At 39.0% G+C, this 21435-nt stretch overlaps 1 protein-coding gene and 1 long non-coding RNA gene across 2 annotated transcripts; one reads left to right on the forward strand and one right to left on the reverse strand.

Moving 5' to 3' along the window:
* Positions 1-1854: 1854 nt before the first annotated feature.
* On the reverse strand, positions 1855-2355 carry LOC122055082 (pentatricopeptide repeat-containing protein At5g56310-like). The gene has a single exon (XM_042616474.1). It carries the CDS (start codon positions 2353-2355, stop codon positions 1855-1857), a length of 501 nt encoding a protein of 166 aa, XP_042472408.1.
* A 15323-nt stretch (positions 2356-17678) lies between these two features.
* On the forward strand, positions 17679-18758 carry LOC121968482. The gene is made up of 4 exons (XR_006108173.1): positions 17679-18019; positions 18122-18213; positions 18311-18403; positions 18697-18758. It is a non-coding gene; the product is annotated as an uncharacterized LOC121968482 (long non-coding RNA).
* Positions 18759-21435: the final 2677 nt, after the last annotated feature.

Here is a 21435-nt window from a genome sequence, read left to right on the forward strand (position 1 = left end):
ATGGCAGGAGAAATAAGCTAAATTTTTCAGTAATTATTCCATTTTGGATTTATTCATCTCATTGAAGTAGTCAACTAGAAAACGTCAACTAGAACATGCATCAAGAAACACTAAAAGATATCATAGCTTTGTTGAACTCCATTTTGCTTCATCATGCTTTAGTTATTCAGATGGTACAACTAATTTACTCCTTCAGCACACAGTTTTATGGAAAGTGGCTGGAAAACTAATCATGCCAAAACCAAAGGGCTGAACATCTGAGATTAAAAAAGCTTCGTCGTCTGGACTTAAGTGGTCCTTTTCTCCTGGGACTAACCTGCTATCAGGTGGTGCTGGAAAACTTGAAAAAGAGTTTAGGAAAAAACTAAATGAGTTTTCCAAGGAACTTAGAACATTCAGAAGTGTTGACTTGTCAGGTTAGCACACTGAACTTGTTAGAATGTATCTACAGCAAGTGATTACAGTTGTTCACTCTATAACTGATTATTTCTAAATCTAATATCTGGTAATGAATATGCTGAGATAACTTTTCAGGGGATTAAACTTACATTTACTTTACCAAGGTAATGGAATACTTGTAGATATTTAACAAATTCATGATTCTGTTAGGTCATAACTTTGGTGATGATGGTCTGTTTTTTCTTGCTGAAAGCCTTGGTTACAATCAGGTTAGTTCTTTTCCTTCCTTTCCATAACCTTGCTTTTTTTTCTTGTTCCTACTTGTAAACTATTGCTGAACCAGACTCTTAAAGGTATGACATTACTAAAGCAAGACATTTAAGCATAACTTTTTTTAGTGTCGTTTAGCATCTCATTAGTTTTTTTCCAAGTCTCAGGCAACAGAGGAAGTTGATTTTTCTGGCAATGGGATTACAGCAGTTGGCCTAAAGGCACTCGATGGTGTTCTTCAGACGAATACCATGCTTAAAACTCTGAACCTATCAGGAAATAATATTGGCGATGAAGGAGCTAAGGTAAGTCCATTTTTTATTTTTAATTTTACTAATTTTTATGTTTGCGCCTATTCATCTGGAAATAAGCAATTTGATTCTGCTAGAAGTACAATAGTGTATTGGAATACAAGAAAAATTAAAGTTCATTATAATCATTAATTGATAATTTGATATTAGATGATTTCTTTGATGGTAAATGACAAAATCCTTTAATGGTATTAGATAAATTTACTGTGGTTGATATAGTAGGAATTCACACAAAGTAATTAGCATACTCCTAATTGTAGTTGCTAAATGCAAATACCCTACTATGTTTAGCTAGTTCATTTGACTGTATTTATCTTAGTTTGTTTAGGTCGGTTTTCCGCACTATGTTTAGCTAGTTCTTCTCTGCTTCCAAGAAAAGAGCAGAGAAGAAAGAACCAGTGGTTCCTCAGTGGATCAATTTAGTCCCGTTAAGCTACGACACTTGTTAGATGTAAGTCAGGAACTTGTATGCCCATCTTTTAACTTCCTTTTACTAAACTAAATGCCCACATGAACAATCTTGAAACTTTTACAATGTCCTCATATATACTCTTGTGGAGTGTTTGTTTCCATGGTAGGTTAAAATGTTGAACTTAAAATTTTCTACTTTATGATATGTTAGTTTTCCATTAGTAGTTCCGATTAGAGATGCAAATTGGGTAGTGTCAAAGGGTTACGCCATACTAGCAGCTTGCAGGGCAAATCCAATTCTCGAGCCGTACTACAACCATGCCAAACTGAGCATAGTGCGAAAAGTGACTTGGATGGATCTCTATCATGCCTAACCCAGGCACATTCCATTGATTCCTCTCTTCTGGTTTAGATAAAGATTGTTTGGAATTGTATGAGATTGTATTTACCTGTCTCTAGATGATCATAGTGTTCCTGCCAAGAACTCACACGCTGCTCCTTCCACTTCAATCATGCTTGCTCCTGAGGATTGTTTGATGTCCAAATCACACATCAGTTTCCTCACTTTCAATGCATCCTCTGTTCTACCAGTAATCGCATACAACTTTTGCAGAGCTACATATCCACTTTCCTCCAGTGGCTCAAGCTCAATGAGATGCCTCGCCACCACTACGCCCAACTCGTAATCACCATGAGCAAAGCATCCACCTAAAAGTGCACGCCAAGCAGAAGCATTTGTTTCGAAAAGCAAGCTCTCAAGCACTGATCTCGCCTTATCGAGATACCCCCCACGAGAAAGAGCATCCACCAAGCATCCAACATGTTCTGCCTTTGGCTCAACTCCATAAACCGTCTTCATGCAATTGAAGTCGATGATAGCAGTGTCAATCATGCCTACATGGTTGCAAGCCATCAAAATTCCGATGAAGGTATTCCTATCTGGTCGCAATCTGAACTTGATCATCTACACAAATAGTGAAAGAGTAGCCATTCCACATCCATTTACAGCCAATCCACACAGACTTAAGACTTACACACAATTGTATTCTGTATGACCTTATTCTTGGGCAATCTTTCATGTTTTTTTATGAAATTCCTAGATCTTTTACACTTTGTTTCTGGTGTCCTTACTACTTACACCTTATTTCCATGTGAAATTTTATAGGGTTTTGCAAGTCTTGTTGGAGCACTAGTTGAGAATAAGGTAATTCGATCTATACATCTCAAGCTAATAAGACTTACACACACTTAGATTTTCTATCCATGCAGTTCTTTCTTGCAGATTTAATTTCTTCATCAGATTTGTTGACTTTCCAGTATTTATTGATTGTACTACTTCTCAGCAATTATGTAAAACTATATTTCTTCTTGTTTAGGAAAAATAACACTTCTAGATATTGGCAACAATGAGATTGGTCCCAAAGGCGCCTTTAGCATCACTGAGTATGTTAAGAAAACTAAGTCCTTGCTATGGCTGAATCTTTACATGAATGACATTGGCGATGAGGTGTGGTTATTGACTATTGTTGCTTTATGCTCTGTTGCTTCACTTCTGAAACATAAATTATCATCTAAGGTGCATATATATCTCATTGGAAATCATATAAATGAATTGATGTTACTCATCTTTATTGTTGCTGAGGAATTTATTTACTTTCCATGTACTCTTAGTGATAAAAGTGAATTTATTGTTTGCAAACTAAAAGTGAATTTATTTACTTTCCATGTACTCTTAGTGGTAAACAGTTATGCCATTTGGGTCGACTACTAATGAATTGAATTTGAAAGATTAAATTGCTGTTTATGTAGTTAGATTAAAATTTTTAGTTTGGATTATATTAAGTTCCCAGGAATGATAGATCTATCACTATATGATATGGTTGAGATAATTGATGAATGTTTTTCTTTTTAAGCATTCCAATTAGTCATCTTGTTACATGGTGCTCTTACTACTTTTTCAATTATGATTTTTGGTCTTGGTTTACTAATATATTATTTATGTGTTTTTACAGTTTACAATTCTCAAGCACTCCAAAGTTGAAATTGATGAAGTGCGGTTCGAGTGGGCTGAATGCATGCTAGATTACATTTGAGTAGGAAATGTATTTGATTTTTGAAAACTTTGGATGATGCATGCATTTGCATGGAATGTAAATTGCGGATATTATCTTGATGTGTACAATATTTATTACCTTTTGATGTTGTGAAAAGAATTTGTGCATTTTATGGATACTGTTGTAAGAAGAATATTTATGTAATTTATGAATATTTGTGTATTTTATGGATACTGATGGAAGAAGAATATGTGTAATTTGTGAATATTTGTGTATTTTATGGATACTGTTGTAAGAATAATATTGGTGCATTTTATCATTTTTTCACTATTTCAGAAATTGAATTTATGCTGTTAAAAAATAATGAAATTACATCGGTTTTCCACCGCTGCAAAACCGGTGTTATTAACTAATATTACATTGGTTGTATATCGCTGCCAAAATTAGTGTTATTAACATATAATATTACATCGGTTTTACACCGTTGATGAAACAGTGTCGTTAAGTGATATGACACCGGTTAATAACAGATTCGAACACCGGTGTCGATAAGTGATACTACACCGGTTTTAACCCGATGTCTAAAATGACAGACCTTTTACATCAGCTTCATAGACATCGGTCGAAAATGTAATAGACACCGGTGGAAAACCGATGTCTATGAGGGTTTTTGTTGTAGTGATAGCAAACTCAACGACCTCGAACATCAAGAGCCAAGGAAATGTGGTGCTAAAAATAACCGTGGGCAAGGAGCTTACTGTGAACAATGTGTTATATGTTCCAGAGCTTCGAAAGAATTTGATATCCAGATCACTATTAAGCAAGTTGGCTTTCACATTGTTTTGAAGTTAGATAGAGTTGTTTTATCCAAAAGTATGTGATCTAAAAGGGATACCTACACATGGTGGGAATAATACTTCATCACTTTTGCTGATGATAACACAAGATATTATTATGTGTATCTTCTCAAGGGTAAGGATGAAGCTATAGAAAAATTTATTCTCTATAACAATGAGGTTGAAAACTAATTTAATAAAAAAATTAAGGTGGTGTGAGATGACCGAAGCGGTGAATTTGTATCACTATTCGCTGAGTTGTGTGTTGGATAAAACACAAAACAACAACACCCTATACTCCTCAGTAAAATGGTGTTGTTGAGTGAAAGAGTCACACTCTGAAGGAAATGCCTATTGAGCTATGGATTGCTAAAGTACATATAAAGGCAAGATGTATTAACAATTAATTACCTTTTAAATAAAGTATTTCGAATAAAAATAGACAAAAACCCTTATAAGTTGTGGAATGAAAAACAACTATCATAGAAATACTTGTGAGTGTGGGGTGTCTTGCAAAAAGTTATGGTGCCTAATTAGAAAGGATTAAAATAGGACTAAAAAATATTGATTACATATTTATTAGATATACACATAACAGTGGTGCTTACCGGTTCCTTGTGTATTAGTCTCAAATACTGGAAATACACAAGAACTTTATTATTGAATCAAGAAATGCTTCATTCTTTGACATGTGTTTTCTTAAAAGACCCGAGAAGAAGGAAGTTCTTCAAAATGAACATTTAAACCATAAGAAGAACAAGAATAAGAAGAAAATGATGAACCAGTTGAGGTTGAGTTTAGACGAAGTAAAAGAGATCAAGTGGAAAAATTGATTCAAAATGAATTTTATCACTTCATGTTGGAAATTGATCACAAAAGTTACTCAGAATCTATAGGCTCTTTTGATAGACCTAATTAGAAAGAGACAGCTGATGGTGCAGGGAGCACCATAATCAAATGTATATTTTGATGTTGTCAAAAGTTTAAAGTTAAGTCATATTATGATCTAATGTATTGACTAAGTATATAGGTTGAAAGAATTAACGGGTTTAGAGGATCAAACACTAGACTGAAGTTTAATTAAGTCAGGAGAACTATATAACTGGCAGGAAGCCTAGATAAGTTAGAAAGGACTTAATATATGGTAGGAAGTCTAGTTGGGTTAGCAGGACCTTACAATTGGCTGAAGTCTAGATGGAATATATGGCAGGAAGATCTGGTGGGTCAGGAGATCAAACATCAAGTATATAAATGGTAAGTAGAGGTAAGCAACTGAAGAAGAGAGATTCAGTGAAGATGAGTTCTAGTGGGACTATAGATGCTAGTCCAACTTATATCTAACTTGGAAATCAATGTTGAGACCAAGTCTAGATCCTAAATTTGGTATGAGAAGATCTAATTCACAAATATATCTATGCATTTGTGCTAACTTTGTGTTGTAGGTAATTTTGTGATTCAGACTAACATATTTTATAGGAGCTTGGAACATAAAATAAAGCTCTGATAAATAGTTCTTGAGGCACCTCAAGTGTTGGAGAGCAAGTGGAACAAAGTGTTGGAGCTGCCTCAGATGAGTGGAGGTACCCCCAAACAGATAAACTTCGAGGATGAAGTTTTAGCCTTAGAGGAGTCTCGGCTGACTTGGAGGTGCCTCGGAGATGATAATGTCAAAGCATTGAAGGTTCCCTCAGCCACTTGGAGGCGGCCCCAAATGGATAAGCACCAAATACTTGGAATTAAATCAGAGTTCAGTTGATGGAGGTGTCTTGGGTCATTGGAGGCGCCTCCGACCTAGCTAGGAAAAGGAGGCTTTGGCTACAACATTCTTCATTAATTCTATACCAACTTTCAAGTTAATTTTATTGGACTACTTACACCCAACTATTTGCTGCGACTTTGCTATGATCAACTGCTACAGTCAGAATGACACCGACATCATACTTCAATCTTCAACTACAATCCATGTCAATAAAATAAGTATTTTCTTTCGGTTGTTGTTAAACTTGCATATGAAAGTGTAAGTGTAGGTCCCAGTGCGCTTGGCAAGAGGGGTGAATTACTCTGAAGTTACAAAATTACCCTTCTCTTTCTTTTAACTTTAATTAGACAAACACTTAATAAGTAAAAATAAAAATGTGTAATAGAAATTCAAGGCTACCAAGATTTATTAGGTTTTTAATCGGGAAGGTTGCTAATCTAAGGCAATGTAAGGACTAACAAAGTCTCCCTCTTTAAGCTAGGTTAGAGGCGAAGAAGCCCCCTACAACGTTTGAAAGTACAAATATGAAGACAAAATTAAAACTGAAGTAGAGTAAGGGTTGTATTCAAATAAAGAGAACCGAGGCTCTATTTATAATCTACTAGTCGAACTAGCCGTTTTGCTAACGTAACATCTCCAGGCGTGTGGACCCTCTCCGAGCGCCCCTAGTTGTGCGCCTTATCTGCTCACAATTGTTACTCAATGGTGCGATGATAACAACTCATCCTTGTCTAGGCACCCAGAGTACTGTTGACTTGCACCTGAAAGTGATATGCAGCAACAACTCTATGACGAGGTACCTGTTCCACACCAAGGCATTTTGGGTGCCCGGACCCTCTCCAAGTGCCCAGAATTCAGGTACCTAGACTTATTCCATGCACCTGGACAAGGTCAACTCAGAGTTTAACTTTGTCCTTGCTTCGTCTCTGATCGCTTGGGTGGTTTTCTAGCTTATCCAGAGTTGAGCTCACCCGAACCCAACTTTGGCCTTCTCTCCTCGAGCAATCTTCTGCTCCAGCTTCTTGACCCTTGGAAGCACTATGCACATCCTTCTCGTCCATCAGTGTACTCTTCTGCAGCACCTCATCCTACGGATTCATTGAGCCCGTCAACTCGCTTCCCGTGCCATTTTTTTTGCTAACTGCATCTTTCACTCAACTTCTTGTGTTCCTAAGTTCCTGCACACTTCAACACAAGGATCAAACATAACAAGACCTAACTTGATTTGGTTGACCACATCAAAACTAACATGAGGTACTTACTATTGGGATATGGTTGATGCAATGTGTACTAAAAATATATTTCATAAACATGCATAGTGGAAGACTTAATGATAAATAAACTAATTTATTGTTGGGTTTTTCGGGCCGCGAAAATCATTTTTCGCGTCGCGGAAACCCCGAATCACCCATGCCACTGGATCTCGTGCGAAGGATAGATTTCAAAATACGAGTATGAGTTTTAAACTTTGATCTACAGTAGATCTACAAAGGAAAAACATTTTATACCTTCGATGCGTGCCCGTCGCAATCCCGCAAGTCCAAGGTATGCCGGATCTCGAAGTTGTCAACGTAGATAATTCTCTAGTGATATCCACACGAACAAGAAGTGTTCTCTAACACTCAAGGATGGAGAAGAGAGCACCACAAGTGTGCTAGCACTCTCTAGGGCTCTCGGGTAGGATTGGAAGAAGAAGAAAAGAAAAGAAGAGAACACACTCCTCTAAATTCTCTATGTGACTTTCACTAACCTTTCTTCTTGGATTAGATTCACTCTCCTTTCTTCTCCCTTGCTTGAAACCCACGACCAAGACAAGAGAAGGAGCAAGAAGAGAGCTTAGGAGGAGGAAGATCACTTGAATGAGAGTTACACTTGCAAAAATGAAACTCTTTTTTCATCTAATTAAGTGGTTTGTAACCTCCATGGGATACCAAGAGTCACAACTCTTGGTAACTCCCATGAGGTGGCACTTCACTTAAGTAACCATGATGATGTGGAGCATCATCATTGGTCCACTTAATGCCAACTCACCGATGAGGTGGCATAAAGTCAAGTCAAACTTGACTCTTCATCTTCCTCTCAAGTCAAGTCAAACTTGACTTAATCTCTCTCATGGTTGATCTAATCCAACCATTTAATTCAAGCCAATTTAATATAATGAATCTAATTCATTTAATTAAATTGATTCAATGAGTCATAATCTAAATTAGACTCATTGAACACATGAATCAACTTGAGTCCAACTCAATTAGCCCAATTAGGATTACTCTTAATCCAATTTGATTCATCAAATGAATCTAATCCTCTTGGTTCATCATATGAACTTAATCTCCATCCACTTGTTCTTTGTGTGTGACCCAATAGGTTCTTGTAACGTTGGTAATGCCCCTAAACTCATTTAGAAACATAAGTAATGAGCGGTATCTAGCAATACATCATTACTACCCAAGTTACAAGAATGTTGAGATCCAACATCACCTTGTGACTACTAATTGTGACTTCTCACAATATATGACAAGTGTCCTTCTATCCTAGACATCTAGATTGATCAATGTGAGGCATAGACCGTGTCATCCTCTAATCAATCTAAATCTTGAACTCCAAGTAGACTCACTCAATCAAATGAGCTCAATATCCTATATTGACTCATTTGGGCATGGCCACCATGCACTTCGTGGTCTCACTCTATCAAGAATACCGATGTCTCTCCCGTCATATAGGAGGGATAGATCCCATCTACATCACTCACATCCCTCCACATAATTTGTTACATACCCAGTAATCGCCTTTATGGTCCACCCAGTTACGGGTGACGTTTGACGAAACCAAAGTACATAACTCCTTATGTATGGAACCATTGTGACTTCAGGTCTAAGGACTAGTAGTCATACTAATAGCCACATGAGAAAGTATATGACACTCATATAACGATCCATGATACTTTCTCATGGCGGGTCATTCAATATACATTCTCTAATGCATACCCATGTGTCAACTTGATATCTCTATATCCATGACTTGTGAGATCAAGTCATCGAGTTGACCTACATGCTAGTCTTATTGCATTAACATTGTCCTTGAATGTTAATACTCGACTAGGAATGATTAAGAGTAGTGTTCCCTATATCATCTCACTATCGGTTCAACTAACCAATTGATATAGGTGAGAACCGTCTACTCAAGGACGTTATTATATTTAGTTTATTTGGTACCAATAAAAGTAAGTATAATAACCAAAAACTAAATGTCTTTATTTATATAAGAATATGATACAATAAGTCCATAATACAATCATCAAATGATTGGCTCTAGGGCTCTAGCTAACAATCTCCCACTAGCACTAGTGCCAATCAGTGTAAGCTCTAAGCCCCAATGACCTAGTGTGACCATCATGCTTCCTCTGTGCCAAAGCCTTGGTCAAGGGATCTGCGATGTTAGCCTCTGTAGGTACTCTGCAAATCTTCACATCTCCTCTCTCGATGATCTCTCGAATGAGATGGAAGCGCCGTATTATGTGTTTGGTCCGCTGGTGTGAGCGAGGTTCCTTCGCCTGTGCTATAGCTCCATTGTTGTCACAATAGAGCTCAATAGGGTCAGCAATGCTAGGAACCACCCCAAGTTCAGTGATGAACTTGCGAATCCAAACTGCCTCCTTTGCTGCCTCTGATGCAACAATATACTCGGCCTCTGTCGTAGAATTAGCTACTGTGTCCTGTTTCGAACTCTTCCAGCTCACAGCACCACCATTAATGCAAAATACGAACCCCGACTGCGATCTATAGTCATCCTGGTCGGTCTGAAAGCTAGCATCACTGTAACCCTTTACAGCTAGCTCATCATTGCCTCCATATATCAAGAAATATTGTTTAGTCCTTCTTAAGTACTTAAGAATATTCTTGACCACTATCCAGTGACTTTCACCTGGATCTGACTGGTATCTGCTCGTCATGCTCAAAGCATACGAGACATCAGGTCGAGTACATAGCATGACATACATGATTGATCCTATGGCTGAGGCATAAGGGATCTGATCCATGCGGTCTCTCTCCTCTCTAGAAGAGGGACCTTGAGTCTTCGAAAGACTCACGCCATGTGACATCGGCAGAAATCCCTTCTTGGAGTTCTGCATGGAAAACCGAAGGAGTACCTTGTCAATGTATGTACTCCGACTTATGCCAAGCAATCTCTTAGATCTATCTCTATATATCTGTATCCCTAAAATGCGGGATGCCTCACCTAAGTCCTTCATTGAGAAGCAACTCCCTAGCCATGTCTTGACAGACTGAAGCATAGGGATGTCCTTCCCAATGAGTAGTATGTCATCCACATACAATATGAGGAAGACAACTATATCCCCTACAACCTTCTTGTAGACACAAGGTTCATCTTCATTCTTGATGAAACCAAACTATTTGATTGCATCATCAAATCAAAGATTCCAGCTCCGAGAAGCTTGCTTTAGTCCATAAATGGACCTATGCAGCTTGCATACTCTGCTAGTATGCTGTGGATCTATAAAACCCTCAGGTTGTGTCATGTACACATCCTCGAGTAGGTTTCCATTCAGAAACGTGATTTTGACATCCATCTGCCATATCTCATAGTCATGGTAGGCTGCAATAATAAGCATGATCTGAATGGACTTAAACATCGCTACTGGAGAAAAGGTTTCATCATAGTCAATACCATGAATCTGCTTGAAACCTTTAGGTACCAAGCGACCCTTATAGATAAGTTCATCCATGTTAGTCTTTCTCTTAAAGACCCACTTACACCCAATGGGTTTTACCCCTTCAGGTGGATCAACCAAAGTCCATACTTGGTTGGTGTACATGGATTCCATCTCGGATCTCATGGCCTCTAGCCATTTCTCAGAATCTGGTCTTATCACAGCTTCCTGATAAGTGGTAGGCTCATCCTCTATGAGAACAATGTCATCATGGTCAGACAAGAGAAATGAGTATCTCTCAGGCTGACGACGTACCCTATCAGACCTGCGAAGAGGTATGTCTACTTGAACTGGTTGTTGTTCCTCAACTCCTTGTGGAACAACATCATCCACAACACTTTGTGGTTCCAGTTCAATTTCCATCGAGGCATCAGTGCTATTGTTCGCAACTTGAACTTCTTCAAGATCGAACGTGCTCCCACTAGTCTTTCTAGAAACAAAGTCCCTTTCTAGAAAGACCCCAGTCTTTGCCACAACTACCTGGGAATATAGAAGTAATATCCCTTAGTTTCCTTGGGATATCCAATAAAGTAGCACTTGTCGGATTTGGGTCCTAACTTGTCTGAGACTTGACGTCGAACGTAAGCCTCACAACCCCAAATTCTCATGAACGACACCTGGGCATCTCTCCCAGTCCATATCCTATATGGTGTCTTTATCACGACCTTGGATGGAACTCGGTTGAGTATAAAAGCTGCCGTGTCTAGAGCATAGCCCCAAAGGTATGTCGGAAGATCTGTGTGACTCATCATAGATCGTACCATATCTAATAGGGTACGATTCCTCCTTTCGGATACACCATTCCACTGTGGTGTTCCAGGAGGAGTGAGTTGGGATAGAATCTCACACTCAGCTAGATAGTCACGGAACTCATGGCTAAGGTATTCTCCACCTCGATCGGATCGAAGTATCTTAATACTCTTGCCAAGCTGGTTCTGTACTTCATTCTTGAATTCTTTGAACTTTTCAAAGGATTCTGACTTATGTGTCATCAAGTACACATAACCATATCTACTGAAGTCATCAGTAAACATGATGAAGTACCTATAACTGCCTCTAGCAGCGACATTGAAAGGGCCACATACATCACTATGTATGAGTCCTAACAAATCAGTCGCCCACTGAAGGGAGTCTTGGTCATCTTGCCTCGTAGGCATGACTCGCATATCTCATATGATTCTAAATCAAATGAGTCCAGTAAACCATCCTTATGGAGCTGGGATAAGCGCTTGTCATTTATATGACCTAAGCGACAGTGCCAGAGGTAGGTTTGGTTCATGTCATTTGACTTGATCCTCTTGGTATTTATGTTATAGATAGGGCTCTCAAGATCTAGAATATAGAGTCCGTTTATCAGAGGTGCACTACAATAGAACATATCGTTTAAATAGACGGAACAACATTTGTTCTTTATTATAAACGAAAATCCTTTCTTGTCCAAACAAGAAACTGAAATTATGTTCTTAGTCAAGCCAGGCACATAACAACAATCATCTAATTCTAGTACAAGCCCAGAGGGAAGAGATAGATGGTAAGTTCCTACAGCAATAGCAGCAACCCGTGCTCCATTGCCTACTCGTAGGTCTATCTCACCCTTCGTCAATGCCCTGCTATTCCTCAGCGCTTGTACATTAGTACAAATGTGCGAAGCACATCCGGTATCTTATACCCACGATGAAGAAATAGAGAGGTTGACTTCTATAACATGTATACCTGAAGTAGAAATCTTATTTCTCTTCTTCTTAAGATCTTCCAGGTATTCTTTGGAGTTCCTCTTCCAGTGCCTTGCTTGTCCTTGATATAGGTGACAAAGATGTTCAACCATATCGTAAGCGCCCATCAACTTATGTTGCTTCTGAAGCTCAGAGTTCATGGTCGTGAGCATAAGACAGGACACATCTAATGCGTCATCTTGATGCTTCTTGTAAGCATCACGGTCTGCTCGCGTGGCAGTGGCAGGAGGAGCCTCCAGAATGGGTGCTCCAGAACGTACAGTTTACGTTCCTGAGTGAGAACAATTCTCAGATTCCTGTACCAGTCCAGGAAATTTGCTCCGTTGAGCTTGTCCTTCTTAAGGACAGAACGCAGAGAGAAGATGTTCGTGTTCGACGTCATGGAAATTCTACAACAGAAATAAATGCAGAAATAAGTATCATATTCTTAATCATTTAATTAGGCCTTTAACTAAATGATGCTCCCACTGAATTCTATAATTCATGTGGGACAAGATCTACATCGTACTAACCCTTGAGTTAGCTTTGGCTAATACGCCCAAGACTTAGTATGATCGGTAGGTAACGATTACCAATTACATCTCTATGCAACTCTTGTTTATAGGATCAAAATCCGCATTTATATTAAAACTCGAGTTAGCTTTGGCTAATACACCCGAGAGTTAATATATATGTGATTTTGACCTATCTTTCCAACCATTGGAAGAATGCCTATAGTTATACTCGATCCAACCGAGTTAACTAGGAATACTCAATCTAATTGAGTTGTACTCACCCATGCGTTGATAGGCGGGACCAAGATTGTCCCTCCGTACCCTACCAAGATAGTATGTGTTGCTCTGCTTTGGCAGATTCAACAACAACATGCGATCGAGGTAGTGGTAGGTATCACGGCATGGTAGGCATTACGAGTTGACGTGATTTAGATCTAATCTAAACGATGATGCATATCATATACTCGATAGATCTAATCTAATCGAAGGGTGCATCATGTGCACGATTTAGATCTAATCTAATCGCTAGGTACTAATTAACTACTTAATTAAACATGCATCACATACATATAAACAATTAATTAAATTATTTTGTGATTGTGTCATGGCCCTACTACGATCTTCTCAAGCCAATGAGAAGATCGGATGGTCAACCTAAGGTCAACAGCTTCTCAAGTTTCTTCCTTTGACCACCTTGTGTTGCTCGCGCCCTCCTCGTAACTTCGTCTCGTGTGGACCTTCCACCGCTTCAAAATTACATTACAATTTTGAAACTCGAGTTACATTCAAGTCTAAATCTAATTTAAAACCAGAATATAAGAGAAAGGCACGACGCGCAGGCCGTGAAAATAAAATAAATACAGCACGCACATCACATAACGACACGCAGGTCGTATTATGAATTACAACACATTTCCAAATCCAATTTGGGTCGTTTTGGCTATGACTATCACAAAATTAATATATAATTCAAAATTATATATTTCTATAATTTTCTGTAATTTTTTTTATAATTTTACAGATTTTATGAGTAAATTTTTCCCGGCAGTCCCGATTAGCGATTTCGGGCGTAATCGCGGAGCAAATCCCCTTGCGGGGTTAGGGGCAGTACCCCTACCCGCGATCTAACCATCGCGAGTTGCTCCTAAGCGATCCAAGAGCGCCTTAGCCCGCTATCCCCAAAATTTTTTTTTGGGGCGAAACGTTGCCGTTTGGAAAAATTCTTCTCGGTAGTCGAAGTCTACAAGTGCCGAAACACTTGTGCTTCGCTTCTACGAGAAAAATACCCATAAAAACTCTAAAAACCATAAAATTACAGAATATCATAGAACTGAATTTTTGTCATAAAAATAAAAACTAAACTCATACAAGCTTCGCACGTGGCTCTGATACCACTGTTGGGTTTTTCGGACCGCGAAAACCGCTTTTTCAAGTCGTGAAAACCCCGAATCACCCATGCCACTGGATCTCGTGCGAAGGATAGATTTCAAAATATGAGTACGATTTTTAAACTTCGATCTACAGTAGATCTACAAAGGAAAAACATTTTATACCTTCGATGTGTGCCCGTCGCAATCCCGCAAGTCCAAGGTACGCCGGATCTCGAAGTTGTCAACGTAGACAATTCTCTAGTGATATCCACACGAACAAGAAGTGTTCTCTAACACTCAAGGATGGAGAAAAGAGCACCACAAGTGTGCTAGCACTCTCTAGGGCTCTCGGGTAGGATTGGAAGAAGAAGAAAAGAAAAGAAGAGAACACACTCCTCTAAATTCTCTATATGACTTTCACTAACCTTTCTTCTTGGATTAGATTCACTCTCCTTTCTTCTCCCTTGCTTGAAACCCACGACCAAGACAAGAGAAGGAGCAAGAAGAGAGCTTAGGAGGAGGAAGATCACTTGAATGAGAGTTACACTTGCAAAAATGAAACTCTTTTTTCATCTAATTAAGTGGTTTGTAACTTCCATGGGATACCAAGAGTCACAACTCTTGGTAACTCCCATGAGGTGACACTTCACTTAAGTAACCATGATGATGTGGAGCATCATCATTGGTCCACTTAATGCCAACTCACCGATGAGGTGGCATAAAGTCAAGTCAAACTTGACTCTTCATCTTCCTCTCAAGTCAAGTCAAACTTGACTTAATCTCTCTCATGGTTGATCTAATCCAACCATTTAATTCAAGCCAATTTAATATAATGAATCTAATTCATTTAATTAAATTGATTCAATGAGTCATAATCTAAATTAGACTCATTGAACACATGAATCAACTTGAGTCCAACTCAATTAGCCCAATTAGGATTACTCTTAATCCAATTTGATTCATCAAATGAATCTAATCCTCTTGGTTCATCATATGAACTTAATCTCCATCCACTTGTTCTTTGTGTGTGACCCAATAGGTTCTTGTAACGTTGGCAATGCCCCTAAACTCATTTAGAAACATAAGTAATGAGCGGTATCTAGCAATACATCATTACTACCCAAGTTACAAGAATGTTGAGATCCAACATCACCTTGTGACTACTAATTGTGACTCCTCACAATATATGACAAGTGTCCTTCTATCCTAGACATCTAGATTGATCAATGTGAGGCATAGACCGTGTCATCCTCTAATCAATCTAAATCTTGAACTCCAAGTAGACTCACTCAATCAAATGAGCTCAATATCCTATATTGACTCATTTGGGCATGGCCATGCACTTCGTGGTCTCACTCTATCAAGAATACCGATGTCTCTCCCGTCATATAAGAGGGATAGATCCCATCTACATCACTCATATCCCTCCACATAATTTGTTACATACCCAGTAATCGCCTTTATGATCCACCTAGTTACGGGTGACGTTTGACGAAACCAAAGTACATAACTCCTTATGTAGGGAACCATGGTGACTTCAGGTCTAAGGACTAGTAGTCATACTAATAGCCACATGAGAAAGTATATGACACTCATATAACGATCCATGATACTTTCTCATGGTGGGTCATTCAGTATACATTCTCTAATGCATACCCATGTGTCAACTTGATGTCTCTATATCCATGACTTGTGAGATCAAGTCATCGAGTTGACCTACATGCTAGTCTTATTGCATTAACATTGTCCCTGAATGTTAATACTTGACTAGGAATGATTAAGAGTAGTGTTCCCTATATCATCTCACTATCGGTTCAACTAACCGATTGATATAGGTGAGAACCGTCTACTCAAGGACGTTATTATACTTAGTTTATTTGGCACCAATACAAGTAAGTATAATAACCAAAAACCAAATGTCTTTATTTATATAAGAATATGATACAATAAGTCAATAATACAATCATCAAATGATTGGCTCTAGGGCTCTAGCTAACATTTATAACATCACACACACCACACATATGCAAGATATAATCACGTAGACAAGATCATAAAATAAAATGAAATTGAATAACGATTATTCTATGTATACCTTACGTATGATCTATGACGAGAAGGGTATCAACATTTTGTGATGTTATTAAACCTCGCGTCTATCAATATCCACGCCGAGCTCTTCAAGAACTCTAAGAGAACAAGCTTCACCTTCATAAGGTACTAACCACAAGCGAAAGAGAAGTATCAAAGAGGATGAAGAAGCAAAAGGAAGACCTTCTTTCTTTGGGTGGTTCACGGCAATAAGAGGAGACCCTCTTGTTGGGGTCGGTGGAAAGAGAGAGGGAGAAGGAGAGAGGTATTAGGTTTAGGTTTCCAAAACCTAATTAAGACAATAATAAATTATATGTTAATTCTCTCTTAACCATATCAATATATAGTCCTCTTTAATGAGTTGGATTAGAAAGCCCAAATCCAACACATTATGCCTTAACAAAAAATTAACCCATTAACCTTGGTTTGGTTCACATGGCTAAACCAAATTGGTTCATGACTAAACCAAATAAGGTCCAACTCTTTCATAAGAGATGTGGCCCATCCACGCTTTCAGTCAAACAAAGATTTTCATATATGTCTCATGTATGTTCCAACCACACATTTATCTCTTGATCCAAGAATTCTATTCTCTAATTTATTTTTTGTCTTTTAGAGACTCATAGTGTGTGTGACCCAATAGGTTCTTGGTTTATCTTGGATGTCCATGATTAACTACTTAATTATGGAACGATCATGAGTGACACATAGTAGTACATCATGATCCCCAATTAACCAGAAAATCACAATTGACCTCAGAACTAATTATGAACACTTCAGTAGCTTCAGTGAGTCGTATCTTGTTCCTTTCACTTGTATTATACCCACTTGATTTAAGACATAGTCTATGTATCTGCCTTTATTAGGCTGACTACGTCACAACTAGCCCAAGTAATACTTCCTTGTTCTGTGAATTCAAATTACTCATACATATGTACAAGAGTCTCATACTCTTAATGTGAGATATGGGAAATAAATAATAAAGAGTTATAGGAGAATAACCTTATCGTAATTTATGGGGATTTTTAGATATTTTTTTGGAATTATTTGGGGGTCGTATGGTAGAATTTAAGGGGATAAATCGTTAAGTATAAGGTGGTAATGGAAATCATCATTTGAGTAGTGTTAATTGAGGAGTTAATAATAACACAACTTAATCAAACCCTACCTTTATACCCTTATAAAGAAGCTACAGTGCCCTAAACCCCTAAAATCGTTGGTCCCTCACCATTTCTCCCGATTATGCCGACGGTCTCAACTTTGACGCACCCTCGCACCAGATCGTCGGCATCATGTCGCGAGTCGAGTCTCTGATCTTCTCCACTACTTATCGGAGGTCTCATCTATAGTGTTCTCCTTCGAAATGCCGCTTCGCGCAAGGGATCTTCGGTTAGGTGAGGAGATCTGAGCTCCGGTGACGCTGGAGTTGAATCGCCTGTTCCAGTGCTCGATCTTGGTTGAAGACTTGTGCTCCAAGCGGCTGCCTCACCTTCCCGAGCCCTAGAGCCGAGCTATGTTCATCGGATTTCCCTGCGCCGCTAGTGGTGATTTCTATCATCGAGGTAGGTTGAGGTATGGTAGTTGTTTTGGGTTCGATAGCTATGGATATCTGAGATTTGAGGTCAGTAGAGAAGGTTAGGTTAACTGAGAGTTGTTTTTGGCAGTGGCTCACCGTAAAGGACTAGACCACAAATTCCAGCAGCAAATTTCGCCAGTGGGCAGTCTGAGCAACTATTCTCCAGTCGTGAACCACTAGGTAAGGAAGCTACCGCATTGGAAAGTAGATATGTAGAACTAGGTATGGGTTCCAGTGTGGATCAGGTGTTGAATAGAGTGATTACATTTGTTTGTAGCTTTGTAGAAGCTCCGATTGTGGATCTGTGGCAGCATGCATCACCACTGTGCTTGTGCCGGCAATAACACCTCCTGGCAGTGGGTTAACTGAGGTGAGGTTATTGTAGGGTAAAGCGTTGGGTTTTGAATACCTAGTGTTGTTAAATTTATATCAGTGTTATTTGTATTTAGGGAACAAATTCATGATTTGGTAATCCTAATTGTCGTAGTGTGTTGTTGGAATTGTGGGAATTGAGAGTGTAAATTAGGGGGTTTGGATTTGTTTAGATTAGTAATGAGGATTAGTAGAAGGTAATGAATGAGCTCAGATATGTTACATGTTTCATATATTGGTTTAGCTATTTAAATTCATAGGAATTTGGTTAAAATTGATACGTTGACGTAGGACTTTGATCAAGGCTGGTGTCTGATGAAGGTGACATCGGATTCAGACTACTTTACAGGCAAGTACATCTTACTTTGTTTCTTTAGCTATTGCCCTTAGTGCATGAGTTATTTGCATATTAAGTAGAGTTTACCTTGACTCCACTCGTATTATTTTCTTGTGCTTGATACTTTATCCACTCAACCTTCGAGATGTTCAAATTTATATCTATACAGTCTCACATTGTTATCCCTGATAATTAGCAGATACTAGACTCCATGCTTAATTGTTTGATTACTGTTTATTCACGTATCTTATTGAGCATGCAACTTCATGTAGCATACCTGATTTCTGTTTATATATATATGATACTGTTGCATTTTACACATCATGTCATTGCATGCATGCCCTCGACCATATCTCCCTTGTGGTTGAGAGGGTCGTTGGCCAGGGCCGCACACTCGGCCACTCATGGGCAGTGGTAGCTGGAGTGTGCCGCTTGTCCTGTCGTGCTTCCACTCACTCACTCATGGGTAGTGATAGCTGGAGTTGCGAGTAGCAGGGACCCCCGTCGCAGACATAGCTAGTTAGCTACTATGCAACTGTCCCCTCGACCACTTGAGAGTAGTGGCAGCCGGAGTGATGTACAGTCTATCACTGACCCGACCTCTCAACCATACAAGGGTCATGGTGTAGAGAGGTGGGTGGGAGTGACAATCCGTGCATACACTGTTACCATTATATTTACTTATGCCGCTGTTTGTTTACTTACGATGTGCTCTTGTTACCTTACATGTGATCCTTGTAGTTATGAGCAGCATTGTAGTAGATTTGTGCTACCACTGACCTTATATTATTAGCTTAGGATATGGTTTCAGGTATGATCATGTACTATGATTTCACAGTAGTATCTGCTATTTATCTCTCTGAGACTGTATACTTTTGTATCCTTGGTTCATTACTATACTCATGCACTATCTATCTATTATCTGCTGAGTCTTAGCACCCACCACCCATAAACTAGTTTTCTTTCGCCAGGTAACAGATAGTTGATACCAGTACACTTGGAGGTGGATCCTGACTGCCGGTCCCACGGCGCATACGAGGATAGGTTTCTAGTTTTTTTTTTTTTTTTTCCATTTTGGTGGTATTTTGAACTTGTGAACTTGGTATTGTAATAATTCCTTGTGAACTTGATGTTTTGGCTTGCGGTGTCTTATACTTGGTTTTTATTGTCGTAGAGTCAAGCCGGCCCAGTCCGCGGTGAGTAGTTTTTGATGTGTTGTGCTTGATATTTGGTTTTCTGCTATGTTTTATTTCAGCCGTGTGGGCTGCATATTATCTGCGTGATTATGCTTTATTCTAGCCATGTGGGATGCATTATAAACTGTGTGGATGTGTGTAGATCTAGCCATGTTGGCTGTGAATTACATATGAGTAGTTGTTGGCTATGTATACTGGTTTCATTTATCCCTGCTACAGGGAAGTGTTGGTGCAGCGGAGTCGGCAAGAGGGGAGGGGTGAATTGCCTGCAAAAAGAAAATACCCTCCTAGTTCTTTCAACTCTAAAACAGCAACAATAATAAAATAAAATAACAGAAAAGAAGAGACAAGAAATTTAACTTGGTTACAACCTAGGTGGTTAATCAAAGGTAGTTGAAAAGTTCCACTAGAAATGTCTCCTTCACTGTAGGTGGAGAAGCCTTTTTACACACTAAGAAAGCTCTAAGAGTTGCTAGGAATTGAATACTGAGTTGAATTCATAATTTCCTAGCTCCAGGGGCTTTTATATAGCTCTTGGAAATCTAATCTCGAGTCTTGAGGGTACCTCCCAAGAGGTTGAGGGCGCCTCCAGCCGAGGCATCGGATAAAACTTTATCCAACTACGAAACAGTCAAGTAAACTGGGTCGAGGGTGCCCTCAATGGCCTTGAGGGTACCCTGGACAATGTGGAGGGTGCCCTCAAGGCAATGAGGGCGCCCTCATGCCTGTGGGCAGCCGAGGCGCCTCCAACACTTTGTTGAGGGTGTCTTCATCTTGTTTTTCCAGCTCCTTGTGACTTCTTTTCTTCTTCCGAAGTCCATTTAGCTTGGGTGATTGCGGCCAATCAAAATAGGGCTCACCCGAACCCAATTTCCGGCTTTCTCCTCGAGTAGGTTTCCGCCCCGGCTTCTCGTCCCTCTAATGTCGTGCACGTTCTTCTCATCCATCGGTGTACTCTTCCGCAGCTCTTTCGTCCTTCGGACGCATCGAGCCCGTCGACTCCCTTCCCATGATGTCCTTCTCGCTAGCTGTGTTTTCCGCTCGACTTCCTGCGCTCCTAAGCTCTTGCACACTTAGACACAGGGATCAGAACCAAACAGGACCTAACCTAACTTGGTTGATCACATCAAAACAACCACGGGGACCAACAATCTCTCCCTTTTTGATGTGCATCAACCCAAGTTCAAGTTAGGGAAAAAATAGACAAGAAGTAATTTAAAAAATTTCTAAACTAACATTTTAAGCATAAAAATTACAATAATAGAATTTGTAATTTTCTAAGTAAAAAAATATTAACTTGTTCCTATCCAAAAATTTTTTTAAGTACCAATTTTTAAAAAATATTAACTCCCCCTATATTTGTTCCTATCTCTCCCCCTTTGATCACAGTAAAAATGAGATAGGAATTTTTCAAAATCAATTTTAAGTTAACAAAGAACTCTAACCTTTAGGTAATTTAAACAAAATATTTTTGAAAATTTTCAAAAAAATATTTTA

Source organism: Zingiber officinale, chromosome 3B (assembly GCF_018446385.1).
Source record: "Zingiber officinale cultivar Zhangliang chromosome 3B, Zo_v1.1, whole genome shotgun sequence".
Lineage (NCBI taxonomy): Eukaryota > Viridiplantae > Streptophyta > Magnoliopsida > Zingiberales > Zingiberaceae > Zingiber > Zingiber officinale.

What these genes read in the sequence shown, in the direction of transcription:
- LOC122055082 (XM_042616474.1), bottom strand. Translation starts at nt 2,355, where the DNA reads ATGATCAAGTTCAGATTGCGACCAGATAGGAATACCTTCATCGGAATT.